The sequence below is a fragment of the Neodiprion virginianus genome, chromosome 6 (assembly GCF_021901495.1).
Source record: "Neodiprion virginianus isolate iyNeoVirg1 chromosome 6, iyNeoVirg1.1, whole genome shotgun sequence".
Classification (NCBI taxonomy): Eukaryota; Metazoa; Arthropoda; class Insecta; order Hymenoptera; family Diprionidae; genus Neodiprion; species Neodiprion virginianus.
The window spans coordinates 20,189,602-20,213,499 of record NC_060882.1 but is presented as its reverse complement, the minus strand read 5'-3'; the positions used below and the strand labels follow the sequence as shown (position 1 = coordinate 20,213,499).

The 23,898-nt window shown below is 37.8% G+C and overlaps 3 protein-coding genes across 4 annotated transcripts; all 3 read left to right on the top strand.

The window, feature by feature from the left end:
- Window positions 1-9: 9 nt before the first annotated feature.
- LOC124307673 (death-associated protein kinase 1-like) lies at window positions 10-8,631 on the top strand. Of its 2 annotated transcripts, XM_046769602.1 has the most exons (20): window positions 10-458; window positions 861-939; window positions 1,236-1,348; window positions 1,615-1,775; window positions 1,901-2,021; window positions 2,307-2,607; window positions 2,851-2,899; window positions 3,276-3,392; window positions 3,572-3,844; window positions 4,046-4,228; window positions 4,326-4,440; window positions 4,541-4,732; window positions 4,909-5,150; window positions 6,123-6,212; window positions 6,441-6,605; window positions 6,719-6,937; window positions 7,085-7,264; window positions 7,363-7,656; window positions 7,794-8,116; window positions 8,362-8,631. In XM_046769602.1, exons 1-20 carry the CDS (start codon window positions 416-418, stop codon window positions 8,522-8,524), a joined length of 3,423 nt encoding a protein of 1,140 aa, XP_046625558.1. In that variant the 5' UTR covers window positions 10-415; the 3' UTR covers window positions 8,525-8,631. The 2 variants fall into 2 exon arrangements, with proteins under 2 accessions (XP_046625558.1, XP_046625559.1); XM_046769603.1 differs by lacking the exon at window positions 6,123-6,212 and having other exon boundaries at window positions 11-458.
- A 2,332-nt stretch (window positions 8,632-10,963) lies between these two features.
- Window positions 10,964-13,457, top strand: LOC124307680 (tropomyosin-2-like). The gene is made up of 7 exons (XM_046769611.1): window positions 10,964-11,165; window positions 11,513-11,817; window positions 11,940-12,073; window positions 12,173-12,361; window positions 12,470-12,545; window positions 12,655-12,787; window positions 12,934-13,457. The coding sequence occupies exons 2-7, from the start codon at window positions 11,578-11,580 to the stop codon at window positions 13,014-13,016; spliced, it is 855 nt and encodes a 284-aa protein (XP_046625567.1). The 5' UTR covers window positions 10,964-11,165; window positions 11,513-11,577; the 3' UTR covers window positions 13,017-13,457.
- Window positions 13,458-14,534: 1,077 nt separating this feature from the next.
- On the top strand, window positions 14,535-16,307 carry LOC124307681 (tropomyosin-2-like). Its single transcript, XM_046769613.1, has 7 exons — window positions 14,535-14,568; window positions 14,811-15,103; window positions 15,242-15,375; window positions 15,491-15,679; window positions 15,754-15,829; window positions 15,930-16,062; window positions 16,175-16,307. Exons 2-7 carry the CDS (start codon window positions 14,864-14,866, stop codon window positions 16,255-16,257), a joined length of 855 nt encoding a protein of 284 aa, XP_046625569.1. The 5' UTR covers window positions 14,535-14,568; window positions 14,811-14,863; the 3' UTR covers window positions 16,258-16,307.
- Window positions 16,308-23,898: the final 7,591 nt, after the last annotated feature.

The following is a 23,898-nucleotide window of genomic DNA, read 5'->3' as shown; positions in this document are numbered from 1 at the left end:
TTATGTATAGTTTGGTCATAAGTAACATGCTATACATACACGTAATGAGTCGTAGTTTCGGATGTGCAGCGAATATAGAGATATTTTAAATTGTAATAAATTTGATTTCACCTGTAGGAATGTTCGATATTGTAATATGATATTTGACTGCGGTTAGCAAATAGCAGAATTCGAAATGTAAAAATGCATAGCGTAAGCATAATTAATATTTGGCTCGTTACTTCACAGCTAAGTAGTCAACGCTACAACGAACTTTATCGTCTGCTAGCCACTGCTAGCAACAAGGTGGCGTCAATTATCGATTGTGTACGTTGTGTATAGGGCGGCCGGCATGTCGACGAATGCCACAGTTTTTACAATTTTCTGTCAAACGGTCGGCAAAGTTGTTGGCTAAATATCGAAACATGGACCGGGGATGATGCCAGGCACCTCGCGTCAGTTTGGAGCCTCCGCTAGTGGTATGTTTTGGTTAATTATGTGAAATTTCATTCGCAATGTAGGTGTCTTTTTGAATTACCAGATGTTTTCGAATTTTGACGTCTCCTAGCACTAAATCTGTATCTTAAATACCTAATTGTCTACTCTCCGATACAAGTAATTCTCTATATTTATAGTTACATTGTAAAGCAATATTTATTTTTTTTACTTAAATTAATCATATTGTATCGAATCAGTTATTCGATGTAAATAATATTATTTTACAAGTTCGAGTCGTAGATACAGTTCAGTTTGTATTTATTAAACTTGTTACACACCAACAAAGTGGTAACGGTAAAATAAGTATCCTTACTATGTTTTTTTTTCTACTCAGTTATTCCATTCTATATTATGAACAGCTAAAACCTTTTTTTTTCTTTCAGGACCAGAATGGGACACATTAATGGAGGTTCATCATGAACCTATCGAAAAAAATTATGAACTCCATGAGGAGATTGGAAAGTAAGATTCTTACATTTTAAGCAGAAGTAGTTTTAAATTTTTATAGGCTTCGCTTTCATTACAAATACATTTGTTTCTGTTAATTATTGGTCTAGTTTTAAATTGTCACTGGTAAAATTGATTTTTACCTTGGAACTATAGACACTGCGTTTCTTTGTCGTTATGATGAAGAGAATAAATTTTTTTTCAATTAGAAATTAATTTACAAATTATTGGTTATTGGATACTTACACTAAAACTTTTGGTATTGGTTATTGATACGTTGATGATCAATATATATTACTCTTTTGTTACAGAGGTCAATTTGCTGTGGTCAGAAAATGCATAGAACTAAAGACTAATGCAGTATTTGCTGCCAAGATTATGAGGAAGCGGAGGGTTGCCAGGGGAGTAGCCACAGCTGATATTGGTACCTAATGCATATATTTCCTAAAGTATATTTCTAATATTTTCCGTTATTTAGCATAGAGTTTTTTTTAACGCTTTTAGTTTTGTCTAATAATAAATAAAATATCAATTTGTAGTCGAGAATAGACCAAAATATAGGTAAAAAGACCTTCAGTTCATTAAGTATGCAACAGATATTGATACAATATTGAAAGTTGATCAGCTTATCTCTGAAACCACAAATATTTTAGTTAGATCTATATTTTTTCTTATCAATTATGATTTCAGCAAGAGAAGCAGGTCTTTTGGCAAGATTGAGACATCCAAATATCGTGTCTTTGCACAAAGTTATTGACACAGGTACAACTGTTGTTCTCCTATTAGAATTGATTACCGGAGGTGAATTGTTTCATTGGACACCATCCAGCGAAGTTGAAGCTACGCACGTGGTTTGTCATGATACTATACCTCTTGCAGTTTTCTCATATGTAATGTAATGATGTATACTGTGAAATTGATAATTATGAATTAATTGTGAAATTTATATATCGATATTAAGATTATTTTATTTCAGGTGCGACAAGTTTTACTGGCTTTAAGTCACTTACATTCCCATCAAGTAGCGCATTTGGATATTAAGCCTGAAAATATACTTTTGTCTACACCCCCACCCATGCCAAGCATTAAGCTAATCGGTTAGTTTAATTTCATTAATGCCTACTCCTCCTATCACCAAGGGTAATCTTTTAATTAACCCAAATACTGTATGCAATGCAATACTTTAGGTTTTGCTAGTGGTTAGTTACAGAAACTTTTAATCATTACAATTTAGATTGATATGTTGAAAACATATATTTTTTTCATTCCATTTACTTAAAATTAGAACCTAATTTTTCTTATATAAAACTGGGACTAGTATTGAGTTTGATTATTTTTATCTGTGAGTTTACAATAGATTAATTGACATTGCCTGAATGTAGATTTGGGACTTTCTCATCGTTTGACACCTGGTTCGGAACATCGAGCTCTCTTTGGAACGCCAGAATTCGTGGCCCCAGAAATTGTCAATTACGAACCTCTTAGTCTTGGAACAGATCTATGGGCTGTTGGGGTCTTGACTTATATTCTTTTGAGTGGAGCTTCACCATTTTTGGGTGAAGATAAGCAAGAAACATATGCTAACGTTGCTTCCTGCCAATATCAATTTGACAATGAATACTTTAGCAGTGTTTCTACACTAGCCAAGGATTTCATTCAGTCTTTATTAGTCAAAGATGCAAAGTAAGTTCACCGAATCCTCCAGTTATTTATTGACGCAATCACTTCAAACATCCTAGTGCATGTTGGATTTTTCCATTCGATGGTTCACCTTTTTCTTGACCATACTGATACTCAATTTTATTTCAATCTTACGAACCGTTCATTTTTATTATGCCACATGGCAGAAGCATGTTAAAATTAATTAACTTTGGCTTGTGTTGTACATTTTGTATGAACCGAAGAAAATACATATTATGTTTTCAGGGAAAGAGGCAGCGCGGAATCATGTCTCAAGCACCCATGGATAATGACGGTGTGTCCCAGAATTCAAGAACTTAACAATTTTCGTTAATAAGTACTGTCTTGTGTCTTTCAATTGTCATCCTAAATCATTTTTCCATAATTCGAATGACGTGCATCGCAGTTTATTGAAAAATAATATATTATTATTATTAAAGAGACTGAACAGTCTTTAAAAGTCTTAGATTACAGTATTTCATTTGATGAATCCCTGGAGTTAATAATATATTGGCATTAAATTTCTAAACATCAATTGCCTGAACTGTGAAATCCTTTTCTACTGTCATTACTTGACTGATTATGCCTTGCACCATTATAGATACTGTTAGGGTGTAACTTGGCACATTTTGTGATATATATAAATAATACGAGTATTTTATTCGTAACAGGGCTCTGACGGACCTCAGGGTCTCAGGGGAGCTATGATGAGTGCTGTTAAACGTGGATGCATAGAAGCTGTATTACAGTTACTGCAGCAAGGAGCACCACTCGATGTAACGGATTTGGTAATTTTCTCTCACTGTATGCACATATATTGCAACAAATGTGTAAAAAGTATATCTGTTTTGTCAAGAATGGAGTTTATCAGCTTCAGTATTTCCAGCAAAATTGATAATTATTTTTATTATCTCATTAAACCAAACAGTATTATAAATGTTTTAAAAAATGAATATTTATCGTTCAGAAGGAAGACACGTTGTTGCACACAGCTTGCGAAACTGGCAACGAATCGATGGTATCATTACTGATAGATAACGGCGCAGAATTAGATGCTGCCAATAAAAAGGGTTTGACTCCGCTGCATGTGGCCGCTCGGCATGGTCATATTAATTTGGTGCGGTTATTGTGTCATGCCGGTTGTGACGTAGATAAAACTAATCGCGGAATTCGAGCTGATGTGACAGCAATTAAACATGGTCATCTTGAGATAGCCAATTTGTTGGACAAATTGAGAAATGTAAGCAACTTTCAGAATGGTGATTGAGCCACAAAATTATTGTAGTATTAATTATGCGTTAGTTGCATGCGGCTTAAATTCAAGAATCAATTAAGCAATAGCTTGTTTTTGATTCACAAGTTATTTTTGGGCCTGATGTAGAAATTAGGTTCTTAGGTAAGCAAAAGTTTAAAATAACATTGAAATGTTGTATTACCCTAGCCAGTGCAGAGGGATAATTATATACGACAACTACAGCCAACCCAAAGACCCATAGAACGTCTTCATATCCGACTTTTGGGGCATTGTGCGTCGGGAAAATCATCTCTAGTACGTTCTCTCAAGTCAGGTCTCTTCAGTTTTGGATTTTTCCGAAGATCCCGAAGTCAGAACTGTACTGCAAAAGTAGGCATTCCTATGTGTAGTTAATCACCTCTTAATTAGAAATTATGGGAAGAAATCAGACGTGACATGCAATCTTTGATATTCATATTACTTTTAGAGAGAACCAAGTATTGAATTGGATGTAACCAGCAAACACGGCTCCTTGAGTTTCGAATATAGTGACAGTGAATATGAAGGTACTTTGGGGGTGGAATGGAGTCGTGGAAATGCAGGTAATAAAATGTGTCTAGAGCTAGTTGTGATTCTCACAAATGCGTGAAGAGTGGAAGTCGACTTCATATTTGGGGCTTCATTGAAAACTCATTTGTTTAGGAGGTGATTGTGTGTTTTGGGAGTTATGCGGCCGTGAGGAATATTTAATAGCATACCATCATGTTTTGACATATCAACAGCCTGCTGTTCACCTTGTTACAATCAGTCTCAGAGAACCATTAACTGTTCAGGTACAGCAAGCAAGGTTCTGGCTGCGATACATTTTAGATCGTATTCAACCAACCAATATCGGTATGCACCACTCACTGTAATTGAATATGTACAATTCCGTTACTTCTTACTAGCATCATATTTTACAGTACAATTTTATCAACACTATTTTCATTACATTATTAATTTTTCACAATGTACTTTATGTGGTAGCTATATAATCAGGGATATGTAAAACTGCCTTTTGTGTGTCACAGGATTTGGGGGCAGATGTAGTGATGTGAAAGTAATATTAGTTGGAACTTATGCTCCTGAAACTCCAGTTCCTACTTCTAATGGAGTAAGCCTTCTAGCTCCACTCCTGCCCCTGTTAAGTGAATACATGTCAATTTTGGGAGATGAACCTCAGCTGGTTGCACTAGATGCAACGAATCCATCCAGCCCTGGACTTAAGCTTCTTAGAACCTATTTAAATTCCATCAGAGCACAATTTAATGAGGTGAAATAGTCGCTGCTTCACTTTTTATTCAGTTTTTCAGTCTTATATTTTGTCACAAATAATAGGAAAGGACAAGGTTTGTTTGGGAAACTAATGTAATAAGTATGGAATTATTGTGTAAGTTTGTGACAAATACCAGCAATTATTGAGTACAAATAACTATGAGTATCCTTATCCTTTCAGTATTTACATTTTCTGGGTATACATAACCATCATTTATTATGGATTTTTATTACCTTAAATTGTTATTTTTTAAACTTGAGATACACTATTCTATGCATGATTTCATGGCATGAGTTTTTGCTCATATATCATTGGTCAAGGAAGGAATTGGAACAAAACAAGATCCTTTTGTAACATCGCGTTCCTGTAAGTTTGTTGCATAATTGGCTTTTCATATGATGTTATGAGTAAAGTTACTCTGATGGCTACATAGCAAAAGAGTCGGAATTCTATGGTTAAATGCAGATTATAGGAGGTATGCTCTTTTGCCATATAGCTTGAGAAGTATCGTTTACAAGTGTGTTAAAATGATCTCTTTCAAGCACACTTGAATTGATATTTTAAATTCAGACATCATAATATATATTTGATCACATCAGTAATTTGCAGCAAGACTCATTTTTGCGTACCTATATTTATGTAAATTGGACTACAAGACGTATGATATATATCTATTTGTGTAAGCTTTGACAAAATCCGTCTTATAGAATTATCATTGCATTTGTACATACATTAATTACATTTTGAAACTTTGATTCAAGTAATTGTTATCACCTGAGTGCAAGAACCATCTTACATTATCAGTTTCCTTCGCTATTTTACATATTAAGTAAAATTATTCAATACTTGCATAATCTTTGAAAGTGCTCTTTCTCGATGTGAGTCCAAGCAAAGAAATATTTCCCTATTATTTTTCTCACTGTGAAAGTTGATTAACTGCAGCTTTAATGCATGCAATGCATGGTGTAGGGAGGAGGGGGAGCTACGGAAACTTTTCGTCAAAGTCACGACTCGAGTGCCGCACCCACGTACGCGCCCTTGGCAAATCTTGAATTGCAGGTTGATGATTTTTTTTATTTTGAGATGACAAATATACTTGTATTAGTTTGTGAAATTTTAGATGCATGACACTGTATTTTTTACATGGAGCATGTTTTCCGTAGTGTGCAATCTTTGAATACCAAGAAGCTTACAACTTGTGTGCGTTTTGCTTAATATAGATTTATGGGGGTATATGTAAACAAATTAAAAAAACAACAATTTCCAATTTCTCTTATAATTTTATAGGGAGCTTTGGTATGGACAGGGCTGGTAGAAGTATGGAGGTCACATTTGCAGACCATGGAAGAAACACCAGTTATGTTAACTCTTGAGGAGCTATTGGCAGACGTGAGAAAAGTTAATCCTTTGACATCTTTAGATCATTGTAGACAACTTGGACAACAGCTACAGGTAACGTACTATGGCATACTCTTCAAAGTTCAAGCAGTCGGATACGTTTTTTATTCTAAAATATAGTGAGAAACTTTATATTTCACTGGTGGAATAAGCTGTCAATGATTCAGGCCTTAGGAGAATGCGTACTTCTACCTGATGATTTGGTAGTACTCAATCCCGAGTGGCTTTGGCGAGACGTTATTGGTTGGCAATTGAGTCCAGAACACAGAGGTCGTTTGGGAGGACGTACTACCGGAGTTTATACAATGGATGACTTTCAAGCTAGGTGTCCTTGTCCAGCTGCTCAAGCACTGCAAGCTCTCCAAGCTATGAATCTCTGTATACCGGTAAGTTCATTGCTAATATTAAGAAATTCGGATTTTTTAAATAATCCTGCTATGCATTATGGCTTGAAAAGTAAAATTAATGATCTGTAAGTGAATACATTCAATATTGGAAAGCATATGTAATTCGTAATAATACTTCATTCACAGTGTGAAGTTGACGAAGATGAAGTGGAGTTTGAACTTCCCTGTTTGAATTTGATAGAACGATTGCCTGGCCTTTGGGAACCTTGGAAGTCTTCTCCTACAACCTTGCCCCATGCAGGATTGCGGTTTTGCCTAGGAGAAGCGTCATTATACCACTTGTCACCTATATTTCCTCATTTGCAGGTGAGATATCTGGAAAAGATGAAAAACTGTGTCGTCATTCTCGTATGTTGTCAGTGTGCCTGGAGTTTTTTCATTTATACCTATTATTAATTTCTAAGGCCCAGTTGCGAAAAATCACACAGTCTTGGGACCCTCGCGATTCGGATTTATATCAGTGGTGGCGGGGATCAAAGTTATGCGTGGGAGCCTGTGAGAGTATAGTTACTTTAGAAGAAGAAGATCAAGGTTACATAGAGGTAAGAGTTCGCGGACCTCGAGGAACTAGCCGTCAATGTGCAGGATTATTCAACGTCATTCTTGATGCTCTGGATACCACTGTGGAAATTGTAGCTCCGGGTATGCTGCTAGAAAAGCATTGGTTAAGCCCCAGTCAGCTTCGAGACTATGATGAGGTTTGTTGAGCTCGGACTACGTTTATTTGCTCTGTGCAACACATCTTAAACAATCCCTTTTGACCACAATCTTCAGTGATGCACATCGCCTTTTGTTACCTTCTGTACACCTATTAATAGAAATGTTCTTTTTCTAGGTGATACATAGCTGGGAACCAGCAACGTTTCTTTCAGCACTGATTGATTTGAGCTTAGATGAAGCGATAATGAAGAATCCATTCAATGGGCAGCAAGAAAGTATTTGGGAAATCGTTGGGTTTGGTTTATCATTAAACCATGAAACAATATCTGGTACACGATTACCAGTAAAGCAGATAAAGGCCAGTGTCCAAAGACGATTAGCCCAGATGCTGGATCCTCCAGAATCTCATGGCAGAGATTGGTGTCTCCTTGCAGTTAGGCTTGGTCTTGGTGATCGAGTAGCACAGTTTGATAGTACAACAGATAGTCCAACCCTACGGTTAGTATTATACTTATATTTCCACTCACAATAAGTTAGCAACCTATCAAACTGAACCGTGTTACTTTAATTTCACATTTACCATATTACAAATGTGTATATAAAATCGTGTGGTTTGATGCTGTTAATTATTCAATATGCAAGAATAATTTGAATTCTGCGGAACACAACATGTGGCCAAAGTTGTAGCTTAGCCATAAGTGATGAGTGATTTACACATAGGGTTATCAATGACTTTTCCTCAGACTGCTGAACTGCGCTGGAACTGATTCCACTGTAGGCTCTTTAGTCCAACAGCTTCAAGCGTTAGGACGCGAGGACGCTGCTCAACTGCTGTTGTCGCACACACCAACACATTATATGTCAACTTTGATTGATTCTGAAACTGGCTCTAACTTATCCAGATGACGATACAATGATTATAAATACCAAATGAGCACATTTTAAGGCTTAAGAATATTTCTTACTGAATCTCTATTCGATGAAATTTGCCAAAAATTCAATATTTCCGCCCATGCTTTGAATTATACTTTCAACTTAGATAGGTTATTGATGAATATTGTGTCATATGGTGATAAATTTAGGAGTATGAAATACGAATGGTCCTGAAGTCTGATTCACATATTGATTATGTTGATTTGAATTATCTACTTATTTTAAAAAAGAAATATCTACGGTGTCAAGTGTGTTAATTGCAAAACAAATATTGACCAAATTATATGTCTATTGCAACATGAGTTTCATCTGTAAAATTTACTTTACTGAAACTGTTCATCATTGTTAGTTCCGTTATAGAAATTCAAAGTTGAAGTATTTTCAGTCTACTCCATTAAATTTATAGAGCGTTATGTGTATTTCTGAATACGATTGAATCGTATTACTTTCGTGCTAAAATACATGTTCTAGTTAATTTAACCATTAGGTATTTTGTAGTGAGTATTGCTACTTAATAATAAGATGTTCAAATTTTTTGCGTGGACAGTGAATTACGATTTTACCCATGAATTGCCGAGCAATTTATTTACGTACTTAATGAACACCAGTTGTATCTCAGTTTAGCATTGGTAGCTTTTACAACTCTGATATGTAAAAAGAGTAATACCTGTGACTGTTTCTTATTTATTCAATATTCTCTTGAGTTTCTTATAATATTTGATCTCAATAACATGAATCTGTTCGAGTGAATTCACTATGATGTTAAGACAGTAGAAATTCAAGTAGTATATCTTGTTCATGACACAAATTATTCGATAATGATAACAATTAAATCAAAAGCAATATTACAGACTGACTGGTACTTAAAACACTTCCGATCAACGAGTTGCAATTTTTCAATTAAAATGTAGCTTACACATTGTTCATTTTCCCAGTTATTGGGTAAAATATTACGGAAAATGGTCTATAAACTGCTACCTTACTTACTGACTTGAGATGGTATTTTGTTCTTATGGCACAACGTCCAAGATATCTTGAATTTTTGCTTGAAAATCAATCGAATTCTGTCACATAAGGCGGTAGTATGTCAATTTGACATATAGCCCTCCTTGTCTGGCAATGTGCCAAAAAAATACGAAGGCTTGTTTTCTATGTGGATACGTTACCATTTCCGGCGCTATGATTGTAATTACGTGTATGTTTCGTTGTACGTATTAAATATAAGTAATATACGGAGCGCTTACTGTGGTACGATTACTTATTGCAAAGTGTACTTTACATTTGAACTATTGTTGTTGATGCCTTCACTATGTGCCATGAGCTCAGTCCACTCACAATAAGCACCATGTCTATAATTAATACTTGTTATATTTAATTTATTAGAAACTTATATGGGTAACGTATAATTAAGTAGTATCAAATTGACCATAACCGTTGAGATGGTCAAAATATTCAAGTTGTGAATTTACTTTTTGAGGCATTAAGATTGAATTATTTGGCAGGTTGTGCAGTTTTTCTTCTTTCTCTTGATACTTGTCTCGGAGAATTTGGATGCTGATCATTCTTTGTTTGTAGCTTTTGTGTTTGTCAATACATGATGGTATGGATTTAAAGTAAAACATTATGATCAATTACTAGAATAAACTTACAATTTATTATAAAGTGAATTCTGCGGTGATTAGTGATATGAGGTGTCACAAACACGTGATTTATTAAAATCTTTTATACCACTTTATAAGCCTAAACTTTCACTTGAAAGGTAACGAAAAGATCTTAAAGAAAAAACGTAAGTAGTGATAGTAAGTTCAACTCAGGAATAACAGAAAATCGTTATCACAACAACTTGGAATACAACAAACGTAATTCACAGATAACTCAGTAAATAACATCTCGAATATTGACAGCTTTGTGAATAAATAATTTTACTTACATAGAATATAATTCAACGATAATATTATGAGATACGTAATACGCCATCCCGTAAGAAACATTGTACCTAACAGTAAATTATATCTGCTTAAATGTAAATACGGAACTATATACTACGTATCACATAATAGACCGTTGAATGCAAAAGCTGGTATTATTTGTGTAATTGACATATTCCCAAAATTAGTATTTCTTTAGCGTTAATATTGAGATGCACGTAGATCGAACATGTGGTACTGGTGGGATAAATGCGATGCGAGCGATCTTGAACGTTAACTTTCCGTACATATTGCTATATAAGGTAGGATATATATGTATACTCTCGATAATATTTTATCTCAGTTCTTATTTCGATTCCAAATCATTTGTCGCTGTTTACAATGAGATTCGACATCGTGTTTAAAGAGTACTAAGATTCCTTTGGCCTAAAATAGAATGGGGAGGTGGAGATCGCATTTCGGTTCTTTAGTGCAGCGACGAGGGTTGACCGGCAACGAGCCCAGAGGAAATCGGGATCACAGCCAAGACGCATAGCAATTATAGAATTGGATCGGATTGGTTTGGATCGCCCGAGGAGCCTTATGCCGTTGCTGCATCTTCGTATCGTTTAGTTTTATTTTAGCTTAGCATCGGAAGGCATCCGGGTGTGTTGAATTCTCCATTGAGGTCCAGCTCCTCGCAAAAAGTAAGTTTGTCGCAAAATCGCATCTTTTCAAAAAACCTTTTCCGGCTTCTTTATAGATTCCAAAGATAGCTTCGATCTCAACTTAGGGTCTTCCGTAAAATCGGGTTAATGGAAATAATAACGAATGTGTTGAAACTCCGATTTCTGTTCATTGGCTATTCATTTTTCCCCCAAAGTGTATTATATAATATTTCAATAGTATCGTTTCCAACAAACGGCAATATTATCCTGGGCAAGTGATTACCGCACCTTTAGACGTGTTTCAACATATCCTAGGCTCGAGACTATTTTATACCGGCAAAGTTGAAAAATACCGACTCTGGAAATAAGTCAAGTAACATTTCCAGCGTCAGAGGAACAACGCTGGTATCAATTTCCGTAAACGCTAAGAGATTAGAAAGCAGGCACCACAATGGACGCGATCAAGAAGAAGATTGCAGCTCTGAAGCTGGAGATGGAGGCCGCTAGTGAAAAGGTGGAAACTAACGAGAACAAGGCAAAGGCAGAAAATCTACGTGCCGAAAAAACAAACGACGAGGTCCGAGACCTGGGCAAGCGTCTTGCACAGCTAGAGCGTGATTACACTATCAGCAAAGCCAACCTTGAGCAATCTACCAAGGCCCTGGAGCAGTGCGAAAAATCCTTTTCGAAGGTAAGTACATCTACATAAATTCTGTATAAATCCAACTGCGTGGTACCAAGTTGAGTACTTCTTTTCACGTTTACAGAATTAGGATTGTAATTTTTTTAAATGAAATTTTGCTGTATTAAAAGGCGGAGCAGGACCTGTCCGGATTGACGAGGAGGGTCCAGCAGATTGAACAGGATCTTCACAAAAGAGAGGAAACACGTTTGACAGCCCAGATAAAATTGACGCGGGCAACCGAATTAGCGGATGATGCCAAACGGTAGGTAATTCTTGGTTTCCGGTTTGTAGATACAAAGTAATAAAGTTCAAGATGTGCGGGGATTCAGCTTCACTTATTGGCCTTTCCATTTTCTTACAGAATGTGCAAAGTATTGGAGGACAGGAGTCGGCTGGACGAAGAGCGCATGGAGAAGTTGACGGCAGAGTTAAAAGATGCGCGACTACTGGCTGAAGATGCGGACCAAAAATCCGACGAGATTTCAAAGAAACTGCAGTTTGTTGAGGAAGAATTGGAAGCCGCCGAGGAGAGAGTCAAGACTAGCGAAGCGTTAGTATTGATTTTGAAGCATTCCGACACTTTGATAGAGAAATTAATATTTATAGTTTATTCAATCAGCATGAATTGTCAGATTTAATTTCAACGTTTCTGCCGTAGAAAAATTGTAGAGAGAGAAGATGAGCTGTTCATTGTACAAAACATAGTAAAGTCGCTCGAGGTCTCTGAAGAGAAGGTACGTCATACTGATATATGTATTTTGCGTTCACTGATCAGACAATCGTACGAGTTTTGCGACCCTGTGATTCGTGAATCTGCAAGTTGACGAATGAAAAATATTTCAGGCCAATCAAAGAGTGGAGGAATTGAAAATACAGTTGAAACAACTGAAGGCAAAGTTTAAGGGAACTGAGAAGCGGGCGATCGGTGCAGAACGTACCGTAAAAATGTTGTTGAAGGATGTTGAAATGAAAGAAGGTATTTTCCGGAATGTTTTGTTAAATCTTCGCAAAAGAATTTCCGTATTCCGATATTGGGAATCGCGTGTATGCGAAAATTTGGATGATGAATTTTTAAACGATCGGTACACAGCGATATTCAGTAATCGAATTTCTGCATTCCAGACGAACTGAGAGGAGAGAAGGAAAAGTTCAAAGCCATCTGTGACGACTTAGACTCAACTTTCGCCGAGATGACAGGATATTAATTTTTTCTCTCCATATATCACGTTTATTGTTATTTTCTATGAGGCAACACGCAACGCAATGCCTACGCCTGCTTAAATACATCTTGTATTTTTTTTATCGCTTGACGTTTTCGCTATTATTGGCTTCGCTGCAGAATATCACCTACATCGGGGTTTCAGTTTTAAAAATAACCAACAGCTATGCTTTATTTAGTAGTTAATTCATTCATGAAGAATGCAACTACTATGCTTACTGCTGTGCGTTTGATTACTTAATGTCAACGTTAATGTCAAGCTATTTTCATTAAGAAAAGGTGTTACTCAACCGAATAGCGATACTCCACAATTTCGTTTATTTTTCAGCAATACGATCCCTCGGCTACACGAAACAGAACCTTCAACATCTTCAAATTATTTTTTTTTGTGTATTATTATTGATTATATTAAATAAATAGATGTATAATATATATACACACTTAAAAATCATCGAATCTAAATAAAAGTAAATATATAATTTGACTCTTTTGCAAATTTATTTGCTACTCTACGGAAGGAAAATATTTTTAATAATTTTCTCGCATATCGTCCGGTATTTTACTTATTGTTACTGAGTACAATGCGTGATATCCCCATTTGTATTATTATAAATTAATTATGATAAAGTACATCGAATCTGTAGTTACTTTATGGGCTCTGCGCAAATTCGTTGCCACCGCACTTGTGAGTTCAACTGCATCAGACGCATATTCATTACTGGTGGGTAAAGTTATAGTACCATTAGTATATTATTTTTGTTAATTAGCTTAGATAAGTATGTTATGAATTCACTGCCTGTTCAGGAACCATTGTAGAAGTTTTTCCACGATTTTCTTTAGTTACAATACTCTAACCACGTACAAACGCATATGACGGATGTGGTTATGAGTACAGTCAAGACACGCAACTGTATTGATGAGCAAATGGACTGTAGAATTGCAGCTGGCCGTATGAAACGGAAAATCTTGTTACATCACGATGCTAAATCGGAAATTGAAAATTCATTATTATGGATTGGTGTTGATCACTGAAGAAATGGAATCTTGCAATAGTTGATTATTATACATTTGAACAACGGAATACAATTTATCAATTTCTCAACAATGGTGAATTTTCTGAGATGTAAATGATTTTTCGTATCAAGAGCGTAACGATTTACGGATTTACACCCTTGTCTGATCACGCCGACCACTCGGGGTGTAAAACCGTGTTTTACGGTCTAGATACGAAAACTACAATGGATTAATTTGGTAGAATTGCGGTAGTATAAGTACCTAGCTATAACATATCAGAAAATTCGAAACATATTCAATCATATTGTGCCGTCTTGAGAGTCTGTCTAAATAAGAAACATTTTCTACGCAGGCAAAATGTGCGTGACAAAGCGCTTGAAGAAGTCTAAGAATCTCTTTGTTGTCTAAGTAAAGCACCGATCCTCTTTTTCCTTTTGCATTTGTGGTACTCTATAAAGCATCGTTCGTTTTGGTCAGCGAGTGCAGTAACCCGTTCGTTGTCGTCTTGATCATTTGAATAAAAGGTTTCTTCAGAATTTGATTAAATAATATTATATTTCTCCCTTATGTGTGGTATCGAAAATCACGGAAACGAAAGGCAACAAAAGCAATTTACTTGGGTTCGGTTAGTTTATAACTACCATAAGTTAAAAAATTTTAAAGTTCTGCAAACTTTTTTATTTATAGTAATTACAGCTGTACAAAACTCGATAATTAATATGTATTCAACCGTGCCTGTAATAAATGTATTGTTTTATTTTCGAAGACGAACACCATCCTCTACTGTATTCGATAGCCGAAAATAACTCACAATTCGTGATGAATGCAATCAAGAAGAGGTTGCAAACTTTGAAGGTAGAGAAAGACTTAGCAATGGACAAAGCTGACACGTGTGAACAAAAAGTAAAAGAAGCGAATCGTAGAGAGGAAAAACTTCGCGATGAAGTACGGGATCTGGCTAAAAAACTTCTTCAGATGGAGCACGATTACGAGATCAGCACGGCGCAGCTGGCAAAGTCTAACGCAGACCTTGAGGAAACGGAGAAGGCATTTATCTTGGTTAGTTTAATTGATTACTTCATTGTTGGGCTAAACAATTAATGTGTCCAAAAGTCGAGGCACATGTTCACAGTTCACCGTTAGAATTCGAAGATACCCCTATTAAATTCATCCAGGCGAGTGTCTATTTAATTTCAGACTCAATCGGAATTAGCAATCCTTAATCGAAAAATGCAGCAATGTATGATGGACCTGGAAAAGACGGAAGAACGAAGACTGATAGCTCAGGTAAAATTGACGCAGGCGTCTGAAACAGCGGATGATGCCAAAAGGTTAGTATGGTTCCTGGATTAAAGATCATTTTAAGAAAAATTTCAACATGGTTATTGGACTAGATATGGTTATTTCCTCGGTCAAATATACAAAAATTCCGCAATTTTTCCGTAGAATCTGCAAGGTACTGGAAAACAGAAACAAGCTAGACGAAGAACGTATGGATCATTTGACAACTCAACTTAAAGAAGCTAGATTGATTGCAGAGGATGCCGATGCCAAATCAGATGATATTTCAAAAAAGTTAGCCCTGGTCGAAGATGAATTGGAAGCTGCGGAGCACAGGGTTAAATCAAGCGAAGCGTCAGTACCGACCCGATATTTTGAATTTGATTTTTCACTTTTTTAGAATCTGAATATTTTTCTAATCTCCATAGAAAGATAGCGGAGCGGGAAGACGAACTTTTCATCGTGGGGAATATTTTGAAGTCGTTGGAGGTTTCCGAAGAAAAGGTAATTTCTTAGCTATCTCAGTGTCAATGAGATTATACCGAGAGTTTATGAAAGATGTAGAATGATGCAAAAATGTTGATGAATATGTTTTGGGTGACAGGCGAATCAACGGGTGGAAGAATTTAAGAGTCAGCTAAAGACTTTGAAGGTGAAATTAAAGGAAGCTGAGAAACGAGCTATAGCAGCAGAAAAAACTGTCAGAGCTTTCTTGATGGAAATGGATATACGTGAAGGTCAGTTTCGTGATGATCCTAATTGACAGAATAAGCATCTTTAATAGAATAGTTTTTTGATTGTGGAACATGTCCTGCAAATATGAGTAAAAAATCGTTTTTCTCTACACAGACAATTTGCACAAGGAAAAGGATAAATACAAGTACATCTGCGACGACATGGACTCGACCTTTGCTGAGCTCACTGGATTCTAAAATGTTCCACTATAATTGGATGTTTAATTTATGTGTGGTGTGTGTGTGTTTTCATATTTTTCTATCACCTCGTGTAAGCCTTCTATGTATTTTGACGACGAAGCCTGTTGAAACTCATAATATTTCAAGGATGTATACTTCGGCGGTCACAAAATTTTGTACGTAATAACAGAAATTACACCGTAGCTTTCGTTAATTTTATTTAGAGTTGATTATACGATGAACTTGTTTATGCGATAGTGGATTATTGTGAAAGTCATTTACTTATTTTACTCCTCTATTTCGACTCAGATTGTAAAAACAAATTTTATGTTTCACAAAATAACCTGTACACTTAGAAAATGGTATATTACTTAGTTATGCGTGAAAAAGGTCATGAAACTTACTATACTCGATCTCGTACGTTTGTTGTATGATTGACGTCATTATAATATGCGACGTGAAAAAGGGGTGCTGAAATCAGTATTGACTGGAATATTCGAGTGTGTGCAATACTTCGGATATTCCTGTTGGTTGGCAGGATAATGAGAAAAATGTAATTCTTTTTGAACTATTCAGTTGCAGTGAAACTTCCCAACACCGGACATCTTTCAGGCTGAAATTATTGTCAGTTATTGAGAGGTGTACGCTATTCAGAATATATTGACGTGTAAATTGTGCGTCCTCACAATTTTGGACAGTCCGTTGTGAACGGAAATCCCTTGTTCAGTGGTATCAGTTAAGAAGAGTTTCAGTGTCTCGTATCATTAATAGCGGTTCCATATCGAAGAACGTTAGATTTGGGTGCGGGTAAATGTATAACCCCATTGAATTTTTCGTGAAGATTTTGGGGATTTTTAATATTGCTGTGATTACTTTTTGATGCTCTATGACGATGTCGTTTTGCGACAGGGATCAATTGCACGCAGTCCGAATAAGCGGCGAGCAACGACTCAAAAGTTACAGCAAAAACGAAACATTATTTTTGCGATTTTTCTGCTGTTGGTTTTTGCTTTGTCATTCGTCTGCTGTTAGTCCTACGCTCTTTTCGAATCTGAGACCTAAAATAGACAAAAAAGTAAGGCTAATCGCTTTGCATTTTTGGCGAAAATTTTCGCGATTTTGACAAGTGCTGGAATAAATTCTTTCATGCACTATTCCAACGTAATTTTGCGAGAGAAATCGATTGGGCGCAGTCCCAACACGCTGCGAGCAACCTATAAAAAGTTACAGCCGAAAAACGAAGAAATTTATTCATCGATCCTCTGCTGTTGGTTCTAGGTACTTTTCACTGCGTTTTCTGAGTTCCTGGGAATCCAATTAGTCAGGAAACGGTGATGCAGATCGAATCTGAGACCAAAAATTTTCGGCCCCAAAAATGAAGAAAAAAGTAAGGCTAACCCCCCGTTTTTTTTTGATATCACTGGTAAAAATGCCTTATGCACACCCTGGAGCTTCGCGCAAGAAGCTTCAGGGTAGTGTGGGACTCGCACCCACTAAATAACCAGCGATCACTTTGGTATGATTAGGGGGGATTCCCCGGAACCGCGCGAGGCATAACCTCAGGGATCCCCCCAGCTCCTTCGTGCCTATGCGCGGATCTTACTCTAACTCCTATTCGGGAGTTGCGCCTCCCGGCCCTCACCGCTACATCCTATGCTCAGCGTCCTTTCACGAAGGACGACCCTGCCCGCTGGTGGGACGTCTTCGGTTACCACTACGACGAGAGCTCCGCTTAGCGGAGCTGCCAAGCGTATGGAGACCGCCACTCGGTGCCCCGTGTTCGCGTTATTGAGCACCCTGCCCGTGCGAGTCCGGGGGAAGATGGATCCGGCTCGACCGTCCCATCCGCCGTCCCTCGGGCCGGGGGCCGAGGAGAGAGAGGCAGAAGAAGAAGAAGAAGAAGAAGAGGGGCATGGCCGGGACGACCCTATCGTCAACCTATCACCTAGCGTCTCACGTTCCTATCCTTGCACCAGATTCCATGTTGCCCTGCACCCCTCCCCTCCACTCCACCTCTGACCCACGGCGCCGACCCAAAGGACGGGGCTGATGCCGGCCGGTGTCCCGTCCCGCCACCGAGGAAAACCGCAAAGTACCCGTGGCCTGGCAGGACTTGGGTCACACGGAAGGTCATGCTCCCGTGTGCCCTGTCGAACCATCCCGTCCAGTTCGATAGAATGGATAATCTTAGCCTTTCGGTTGGGAAGCCCCGCACTTCCGAGGTGCACCCTCCATTGCTCGCGGGCTATGGGCAGTTCCTCCTCCCTAATCGCCTTGACCATGCTCGGGAACCAGGTCCTGGTCGACCGCAGTTCGCGCACTCTACGAAATGTGCGCTCGTACGCATCAGCCAATAGATATAGTGCACTCTAGCGCATATGCCTCTCTGGCACCTCGTAATCACCTGCTGAATTTACTTTGAGGACCTCGCCACATCCCCCCACACCGGAGCGCCGTACATTATCGCCGGGAATAGCATTTCAGCATATAGCCTACGCCTGGATTCGGATGGCCCCCTCACGTTTGGCATCAGCTTCGCCAGCGTTCTCGTGACACCTCCTAGCCTAGCCTCCATGGAGGCGAAGTGCGCTTTGAACGTCAAGCCGGGATCCTCATATGGATGTAATTTAATGTAATTTTTCATCGTCCAACTGTCGCAGAACGACAGCGTTATTAGCTGACCCGTTAACTGATGGATATATCTTCAGTCAACGACTGACTATCGAAGGGCCTGGCCGCTTGAGTCTGGAATCGGCAGGAGAGATAAAGTGCGTATTTCTTGTATGAAATGTGAAAACTAAAATCATTGTACATCATATCATATCATCATACATCATACATCATACATCGTACATCATACATCGTACATCATACATCATCATACATAGTACTAAAGTTCGAAACCAAAGTTTGGATGTCGGATGTTCAGAAAGTGACGTCACCCAAACTTTTTTTTCACTTGACGTAATCGATTTGAAATTGGCTAGCAGAATTCCTCAGTCTGGAAACAGCCGCGCAGTAGAGCGGACGGATGAGAATCGCGCTCCGCAGATTTCGAGTACCGGGTTCTCTACCTCCTCGATCCTGCGCTCCGGGTCCGCTACCTGGTGGAACTTGACTTCCAAGACAAGCGCTCCGTAGCTTCTGTGCTCCAGGTCCGCTACCTGGGGAAATTCGACTTCCAGAATGAGCGCTCCGTAGTTCTGGCTGTCCAGGTCCCTGATCTAGTGACTTATGACCTTCAGGACTAATTTTCCGTAGTTCTGGCTATCCAGGTCCTTCACCTGGTGGATTTTGACGTCCAAGAAAAGCGCTCCGTAGTTGTGGCTGTCCAGGTCCTTGACTAGTAATTGTAATTATATTTGATCTAAAATTTTTTAAACTTGTCATGTTAAAACAAAGTATTTCAATTCATTTTTCGCGCAAGGACAAATTCAGTAGCTATGAATGCGCTAATAGAATTCATGATGTTATAAATTGATTAATTGATTATATTATTACTCACGCGATATTTTTGATACGTTCTTATACTGAAGATATTTATTACTATTGCAGGTATATCTGTGGTAGTTATCGGTGGTTGTTGGAGGTGGTTGGTGGCGGTCAGAGGTGAACGAGGAGGGGGACGAGGAAGACGAGGAGAACAAGACGGACGAGGAGGACGAGGATTTGTGCTCGGTGAGTAAAACACTTTTATAATATTTGATGGCAATTGTAATTATATTTTATTTAAAATATCTCAAACTTGTCATGTTTACAATAAGTTGTTTCAATTCATTTTTCACGCAAGCACATATTCAGTAGCTTTAAACGCGCTAATGAAATTTATTACATATTCAGGAAATAATTAATTATAATAATCCTTACATAATATTTTTGATGTGTTCTTAGTCTGAAAATATTTATTACTATTCCAGGTATAACCCGAGGTGGTTGGCGGTGGTTGAAGTTGGTCGGAGGTCGACGAGGAGGAGGACGAGGAAGACTAGGAGAAGAAGGTGGCTGAGGATTTGTGCTCGGTGGGTAAAATACTTTTATAATATTTGATGGCAATTGAAATTATGTTTTATCTAAAATATTTCAAACTTGTCACATTTACATTAAATTATTTCGATTCATTTTTCCGCAAGCACATATTCAGTAGCTATCAATGCGCTAATAAAATTTATTATATTATTAATTAATTGATTAATTACATTAATCCTTACACAATATTTTTCATTTGTTCTTATACTGAAATAATTTATTACTATTTCAGGTATAACCCGAGGTGGTTGGCGGTGGTTGGAGGTGGTCGAGCTGGACGAGGTGGACGACGAGGATTCGTTCTCGGTGAGTTTAACATTTTTACAATATTTGATGAAGTAGAATCAGCATCAGGAGTAGGATCAGGGGAAGATGTAGAAATAGGAGTAGAAGTATGAGCAGTGGTAGGAATAGGACTCGGAGTGGGAATAGGAGTAGAAGTAGGAATAGTAGGAGTTAGAGTGGGATTAGGAGTAGGAGTAGGAGCAGAAGTAGGTAGGGCGGGGTGGGTCGTGAGAGGGAAGGGAAGGGGAGGAGGGAGGGGCGTGGAGAGGCGGAAAGGGGATATTATCATATCACGTTATCAGTAATAAGCAATTGCGGGTAAAATATTAGCTTACTTTTGTAAGTATTTATGAATATAGCCTCTATGAATATTCATTGTTGGTATATAAGTTCTGGCAACGTACCTACTTTCTGTAAGAGATGTTGAAGATTTTCAACATAATTATGTTTCAGTTCTGTGCCCCACCTAGTGATCCACTAGTGCATATCCTCCGACGTGACATCGCTGTGCTACGTATAAAGAAGAAAAGATTTATTAAGATGCAGATTGCTCCTCACTTCTTGCCATTGTGCTTTCAGCCATTGTTGTGCTGTGTGTTTAAAATTTAGGACAGTATATAATATAGAATAACAGGTACAGCTACGAATATAGCACTACAATAAATCTTATAGAAATGAGCTCTCATTGAGATTTCTCTGTATTTATAACTTGACGCGAGAAGGCAAAAATCAATGTAATGCCATCTGCAAGGTAATTGGACTCGTATTTGCACTACGAGAACTCGTTGGGCATTTTGCGGTGAAGTTTGAAAAATTGTTGTACAAGAAATTAAATAACTATAAAAATGGATAAAAAATATTATCTCTAATTGTGAATGTAGCTAATACAGCTTTAACCGTATATTGATTATGTTACTGATCTGTTGTGACAAGATCGGAATTAGATAAGCTCTCTAAATACTCTTTTCTAGACTATTAATTTATATCATGCACATGTAAATGTATATGTCTTTAGTTTATACAATCACTGCACTAGGATTACCCTTGCCACGTTTTATGGTGCGCTTGTGTAATTTGTATATTATTAACCTCACGTTTTACTCTATTTGCGACAAGTTGTGAGTGTTTCTAATTTCTTGGCAATTATTTATGTACATGTATGTGTATATACATATATACAGAGAGGTATACACAGAGGTTTTAGTATATTCACATACGGATTTCTGTGTATAGGTATACTTGAACTAAAATATCCTTATCTCTAACACGGAGTTCTTCGTAATTCGCATTTGTTCTTGTAACCCAATGTCCTACATACGATGAGAAAAATCGAGATCCAACTTGACTGAGTCTCAAAGCCCTGTTGACATAAAAGCAGCTATTTGATAGAAATTATAGTTTATAGTTTACACAGCCCATTGCATGATATTTCATTATAAATACATATGTTTCAATGTATTTAGGAATAATTTATCAGATATACAAAGGTCATGTGCAAATAATAAATGAATTCGACCGCAGATTGATGTATTCATTGGAGCTTTATCAATAAATTTAAGCTTTGTTACTTCTCTTGTTTTATTATGGATAATTAAAAACATTTCCGACTATTCGTGCTGTGGAAGTATGGGAATTAAACCAAATGTAGCAAAAGATTAGATACAGTGTATGTAGAGTACGGGTATTTTTCTAACAATGCAAACACGTGCCGCTAGCTTAGTTTTCACATATCTAGAATACCACGCCTTGCGAATTAGCTTTCCAGACAGAGATGAATGATGAATTTTAAGGACTGCATTATCGTTGTTGAATACTCTATGCCTCATGGGAAACGAAAATCTGCAACGAAAAAATTGATGCACTGGATCATCGTCGACTTTGACTTTTCAAATGTCCTACCATTTTCGAACACCTCCAACCATCCTATTTACCTATATTACTAGATCAGCTATGATATGAAAAGAGAAGAATTATTCATTTCGAAATGGGATTCTATTCGACGCGCGCTCGATGTATTCCATAACATTAGTATTCATAATTATTCCAACAACTTTTCATTTGCTCTCTCGATCTTGAATTTTCATAGGCATAGAATCGAAACGCTGTTTTAGCTGGTCGCAAGTGAAGTATCTGCGTTGGGTGGAGGAGCAGAAATGTTTTTCGAAAAGTATTCGGATGGAAAAAAATTCAGAGTAACTGCAATACATCACGGATGCGCTAATTTTGAGCGAGATGAAATGGATGCTTCGTATATGAGACAGTATTTAACGCTGCGTAGTGATTTGAAGACCTAAAAAGGTGATAGGGAAAGAAAGAACGAAGCTTCTTAACACTTCGAGTGTATTTCAACACACATTTGAAAGATAGGAGCGAAATTTTTCACCATCCAACTGTCGCAGAACGACTGCGTTATTAGCTGACCCGTTAACTGAAGGATATATATTTAGTCACCGGCTGACAATGGAAGGGCCTGGCCGCTTGAGTCTGGAATCGGCAGGAGATATAAGGTGTGTATTTCTTGTATGAAATGTGAAAACTAAAGTCATTATACATCATATCATATCATCATACATCATACATCATACATCGTACATCATACATCATCATACGTAGTATCAAAGTTCGAAACCATAGTTTGGATGTCGGACGTTCAGAAAGTGACGTCACCAATTCAAAATCAGCTAGCCGAATTCCTCAGTCTGGTAACAACCGCGCAGTAGAGCGGACGGATGAGAGTCGCGCTCCGCAAATTTCGAGTACTGGGTTCTCAACCTCCCGGATCCCGCGCTTCGGGTTCGCTGCGTATTTCGAGTACCGGGTTCTCAACCTCTCGGATCCCGCGCTTCGGGTCCGCTACGCGGTGAAACTCGACTTCCAGGATAAGCGCTCCGTGGTTCCTGATTCACGTTTACAATAAATTATTTCAATTCGTTTTCCGCGCAACCCCAAATTCGGTAGCTGTCAGTCCGCTAATAAAATTTCTCGACTTCCAGGACAAGCGCTCCGTGGTTCCTGATTCACGTTTACAATAAATTATTTCAATTCGTTTTCCGCGCAACCCCAAATTCGGTACCTGTCAGTCCGCTAATAAAATTTCTCGACTTCCAGGACAAGCGCTCCGTGGTTCCTGATTCACGTTTACAATAAATTATTTCAATTCGTTTTCCGCGCAACCCCAAATTCGGTAGCTGTCAGTCCGCTAATAAAATTTCTCGACTTCCAGGACAAGCGCTCCGTGGTTCCTGATTCACGTTTACAATAAATTATTTCAATTCGTTTTCCGCGCAACCCCAAATTCGGTACCTGTCAGTCCGCTAATAAAATTTCTCGACTTCCAGGACAAGCGCT